At 47.2% G+C, this 5,819-nt stretch overlaps 1 protein-coding gene across 1 annotated transcript; it reads left to right on the top strand.

The window, feature by feature from the left end:
* Nucleotides 1-658: 658 nt before the first annotated feature.
* On the top strand, nt 659-4,984 carry LOC106816581 (leucine-rich repeat and coiled-coil domain-containing protein 1-like; the record flags this gene model as incomplete). Its single annotated transcript, XM_014821204.1, has 6 exons — nt 659-710; nt 2,747-3,052; nt 3,305-3,522; nt 3,781-3,888; nt 4,163-4,311; nt 4,695-4,984. Coding segments are annotated over exons 2-6 (1,043 nt in total), but the record flags the coding sequence as incomplete, so codon positions are not given.
* Nucleotides 4,985-5,819: the final 835 nt, after the last annotated feature.

Raw genomic sequence — 5,819 nt, 5'->3', positions numbered from 1 at the left:
ATACAGACACTCAGTGCTAGTGAAGTATATCACATGTTTGTACATCTATACTGACACTGAGTGCTAGTGAAGTATATCACATGTTTGTACATCTATACTGACACTGAGTGCTAGTGAAGTATATCACATGTTTGTACATCTATACAGACACTGAGTATTAACGAAGTATATCACATGTTTGTACATCTATACTGACACTGAGTGCTAGTGAAGTATATCACATGTTTGTACATCTATACNGTATCAATCAGCAGTTGTTTTGCATCAATCAGCAGTTGTTTTGCATCAATCAGCAGTTGTTCTGCTTGAATCAGCGCCTATTTAGCCAAATCAGCATAGTTAGGTCCATTTAAGCAATTTTTAGGTCCATTTAAGCTAAAATGATGTCTATTTCAGCATATTTTTAGTATGACCTCGTTCGTACACCATACCCGCATCAAGAAACACGAAATCGTTGCGCCCAATCAGAGCTGTAGCAGGNCTAGGGGCAAGAGTGGCGATAATTTCGTTAGACTGGTACTCGCTTCCACCTCTCGGCTTAGTTACTAGATGGGTAACTTATCGCGTAATCGAGGTGGGAGCGAGAACTAGTCTATAATTTTGTCTGATTTGCGACAGCGACATCTGGTGGGAAACACCGGAGTGACCAATCACAAACGCCTTCGAGAAACCGCTTGTTTTGATTTTTCTTGTTTTTGATCAGGTCTAAAGTAAATTCGCAGAATTTACTTGTTTGCTTTCTTATCTTAACATTATTGATGACTAAGGTCGATGATAAGGTTTTGTGCGTTAATATTAGTGAAGCTAGCGTATGACACCGCATGCAAGTTGATGTAGGCCTACCAATACTATGATGTATCAGGCCCTAATGCAGGCCCGTAGCCAGAGGGGGTTCGGGGGTTCCGAACGAACCACTCCCCCCCCCCGGAGCCCTCCCCAAACAAACAATTTTTTGTATGCAAATTTGCCAAGAATTTCACCTAGGTCGCTCCATTTAGGTGTATAATTGCAAAATCTCCATCGTGCGAGCAAGCGCACATACGCACCCGACACAGCACACACGGAGCTGAGGCTCGAAAACCATACAGAAACACTGCGTGTTGAACACCCCCCCTCCACAGCGCCGCACGCTTCCCCGTGCGCGCTCAGCGTCGCTTGGCTCCCCTCGCCTGGTCGCTTCGCCACCCATGACATCAAAAATAGCCATCCATCATTACGTGACATCCATTTTTTGCCGAGCAGGGGCGTTGTTACGAGGGGCGTGGCACTGTTTTCATGCCTGAGTATTTTCTAAGGATATTGATTGGAGACCGTCTGGGTGTGGTTTCGCTGAATGTAGCCAGCAGAACGATCGACGCACACACCTCGGGGCGAGAGAACGTGGACGCGCTTCCTAGAGTGGCGACGAAGAACACGCTTTCGGCGAATCAAACATTGCCTTCTCGGTTTCAGAGCGAACACACCCTCTACGTGCTCGGCTGCACTGGAAGCAATAGATAACGGTGTTTTCTGTTCTCAAGGCGAATCCGGGCACACAGCCACGAACATTCGAGCGCCACATAGGTTCTTCTCGCCTCTGCCGTCAGACCCCGGTGTTTTTGCTCGGGTGTGCTTGCGCCTTATGCTTTACGGCACAGGCTAACATATATTATTTGATAATTGGATTTAGACTACTGTAATGCTCTGGATAGTGGGCTTGGTTACGTCGCGCACACGTCTTTTTATTTAAGAGATAGTCATTTTAATTTGAGCAGGGTTTATTTTCATATTGGCCGGGATGAAATTCACTCTCCCCCTGCTGTACAAATTCCTGTACACGCCCGGCCAGCGAACATTGCCACACATTGGAAAACGAACCCCCAGATATTAAAGCTGGCTACGGCGCGCTGCTTATGGTGCCCACGTGTTGGTGGTTTAACTAAATTGATAAAACATAGTTACTCATTTTAATCCCATCTGGCATCTGAGACTCTATAGCTATGATGGCCTCATGAGTACTAGCATTTTCAGGTCTTCTTATTATACTATACTACTACTAGTATTATGAACGACGTGGATATTCGTCCGAGCATCGGACACCTGTTCGTATGCGCTATTCGTCCGAGCAGTTGTTGCGCATGCACTGTTGCATGCCGCAGGCGCACGGCACGAGTGCCGTAGGTAGTAAGTGTGAAGGGGGGTCTCCCCCCAGACAATTTTTAAATGTAGACGCTCTAAAATGCCATTTACCCTTTAGATTTTTGATTATTTTATGCCTTTTAGGCTGGGGGCCCGTAGCGTTTTGCTACGGCAGCCCTACGGCTGTGACGCCCCTGCATACATGCGTTGCGTATGTGGTTATACACCATAGATAGTGTTTGGTACTATCACTAGCCTATATATACGAAACCGAGCGTATAATAAGAGAACCCAGTGGGTTTATTGTTAGTGTTAGGGTTAGGATTAGGGTTAGGGTTAGGGAGTAGGCGCCTCCCTAGACTAGTATTATATTACATTTATGTAATACAACATAAACATCGCATGCGCAACAACTGCTCGGACGAATAGCGCATACGAACAGGTGTCCGATGCTCGGACGAATATCCACGTCCTATTAGTAATAGTATAGGCTAGCCTATAGATAGTATCAGGAGACTCCTGATACTATTGATAGACCCCTCATAGTATTAGTACTAGTAATAATGACAGTCACACTGTCATTGCCACTGGGTGACTGGCATTGCTGACACTGTTTTATTTACAACAGTAACACACAGAGACCTATTAGCATTACCATGGAAGTATCAGTTTCCACGACAACACGAAGCTATATTGATGCCGACATTAAAAATATTGACGATGTCAAGCTACAGCCGCAACTGCAGTCCCTGTCTATGCACTGCAACTCCATCACGCGCATTACGGGACTTGCACATCTTTATTGTCTGACACACCTTGATCTGTCATCTAACGCTATCGACAGATTGGATGGGCTCGGCAATCTATGTAGCCTGCAGGCGCTGAATGTGGCTTGCAACAGACTGGAAGCTGTATCTGGGCTGGAAGGGCTGAGGTGCGTGTAAACAAATCGGTGTTGATACCGCTGACGCTGTTGATTCTTACTCGATTATTCCACAATCGGTTTTATGTCCTATTCTGTCTGCCATGAGAATGGCTGGTAATAGTTTACGACCAAAAATAATGGGGTTAAACAGAAAACCTAATTGGCTGTAGCCACAAGTTACCTTCTTGCTTCTCACTACGTGGCTACATGAAACAGTCATTGAGCCGGGTTGAGCTACATTCTTTGGTCCATTTTTTCCAGACGATTACTCACCATCAATCTGTCATACAATCGCATCACAGACATCGGGGGCTTTCGCGGCATGGGTGGCAACACATACAGCATGGCGCAGGTCATTCTTCATGGAAACAAGCTAGCAGATATCGACCACCTTGTTCACAGTCTGCAGGCATGTGTGAAGCTACACACTCTAACGTTGGTGTGCGATAAATCTGCAAACCCTGTTTGCTCTACTATGGGTAAGACTCAATTTTCATATTTAATGCATGGGTCAGTTTTATTTCTGTGTAGATACACATGTACTATATTCTCATTCAAAGCCAGTTTGGAAATCTTCATGCGTAAGTGTTTATATTTTGACTCCCACATAATCGCCGAGTAATACACTACATAATTAAATGTTGCCATGCACCAAAACTAAAAGATGCGTTTGAACGTGTATTTATGATTTTCTTTCTCTTATTCATTTTGATAAGTAACGTTTCTCATCCATTCAGCTTACAGAAGAACTCTACTCGAATCAATGACAAACTTGTTGGTTCTTGATGGATACGATCGCACAGGACGCACCATTGCCAATGCTAACAGCACACAATTCCAACTTGGTACGTTTTTTAAAGCTTCCTACTATGGTACTCAACATAATGATGATAAGTTTAGCTGTGCAATTGGCATTTGTGTTTACTCCATAGAGAAAATGTTTCCTATATCAATACAGCAATCATCGAGAATGCGGAATACAAAACGCATCGTCGATTAAACGTAACGTAGAATGTCAGAAGCTGGTATAGCAGAAGCGTAACAGTAACACATCGATCGCTGGTTACAGAAGCTGGTATAGCAGAAGCGTAACAGTAACACATCGATCGCTGATTACAGGCACGCATATCTCTTCTGATCTGCTGCTCGGGCGTCGGGCGGAAGCGTCAAACGCCGTCATCACGCCGAGGATCGACGTGATGTTAGAGAACCTACGCGACGCTCGGACCTCCGCTCACATCGTCGCATCGTCGACAGACGCAGCGCAGGTGCGGCGTGTTCTGTCTCGTAGCCGCGGACGACGGGAGAGAACCACGTGCGTCGATTGCACGCGTTCGTTACTAGCACTTCCCTCAGCCTATCAATGATGGTTACCGGAGTTGCGGATCAAGATATGCATCGGTCTAATAATATGCATTCACTTACAGAGTTGCGAAAAAAACTTGCGAATTGTTCTCATTTTTAACGCCTGTTTCTTTCTATCGCATCGAGTCGAGAATAACGTAGAAGAAGATGCCTGCCTGCATGATTTTAACATCTCTCTCGTTACTAAAACTTGTAACAACTGAGACTGTAGCCATTCGTTTAAGTACACGAACGTAATCTTCTAGTAAGTCTAGTATGTACAGTCCTAAGTATAGTCTCTACGTAGGTTCATGGCGAGGGCGGCATGGACGGTGAGCGAGATTTGCGGCTGGACAAACTGGAGTTGCAGCTCGCCTCGCTGCTTGTCAAGCAGGCGTCGTCACGGCAACCCGCGTCATCCCAGCGCGGAACCCCGCCGACGAACATCGCCCCGCAGAGGGGGCGCCCCCTGGCGAGAGCGCGGCGCGATTCGACGTCCGGCGACGACGAGGAGGAGTCGACTGTCGCAGCGGCGACATCGCTCGAGCGGAGCCTCTCGCCAGGTGGCGCCGTCGGCTCGTCCGAGGCGGCGACGTCGTCGGACATCTCGCGCGGCGGCGGCAGCACCTCTCCATCTCGCTCGTCGCTCAGACGGCCGTCGGTGCGTGCGGCGAGACGGAGGAAGGTCGGGGAGAGAGCCGCGCGGAAGTCTCCGCTGAAACCCGGATGCAGGAACACCGGGGAAGCTGTCGTGGCAGAGGAGGAGGAGAAGCCGTCGGCAGACATGGCTTCCTACGTGGTAAGTGAACGTCAAGTGTACGAATGTTAGCAGCTCCTCTTCTTTCTCCCCAGGGCCTGTTGTCAGAAACAAACCGACTGTCCGTACTGACTTGTCAGAACTGACCGTCGATAGAATAATGGTAAAGTTACAAGTTTCTCTTATGCAGTGGACAAAGGTCCGTCGCAATCAGCTCAGTTTTCATACTTATTTCCAAGATGGAAAACCGTGGTTTGGTTCGTGTTTAGGAGGATTTCGTTTTTAGCTCATCTGACATAGTCAGATGCAGCTTGTAGAATCGCATGATCGTCCGTGCGTCCGTCCGTCCGTGCGTCCGTCCGTCAACAGTTGGGCACAAATCTTAACCGCTCGACGTACGGTCACGATATTCGGGACGTGGGGGGTAATCCGAAAACGAGTTGGGATGTAAGCTGGGGGTCAAAGGTCAAAGGTCAAGAGGTGTAAAAGAAGGGAACATTTACTCCTTAACTTAAGGTATAGGCGAGGAAATGCAGAATTGCGGCACAAATCTAAACGGCTCGACCTAGGCTCGTGATAGTCGGTGTATAGCATCATGGTAGGAAAAGCCATCACTGTGCCAAAATTGGAGGTCACAGGTCAATGATGGCACAGGGCAGATTTTAGACATTTTCT

Source organism: Priapulus caudatus, unplaced genomic scaffold (assembly GCF_000485595.1).
Source record: "Priapulus caudatus unplaced genomic scaffold, Priapulus_caudatus-5.0.1 Scaffold1422, whole genome shotgun sequence".
NCBI lineage: Eukaryota > Metazoa > Priapulida > Priapulimorpha > Priapulimorphida > Priapulidae > Priapulus > Priapulus caudatus.
The sequence above is the reverse complement of the archived record's forward strand: the minus strand, read 5'-3'. Positions and strand labels throughout refer to the sequence as shown.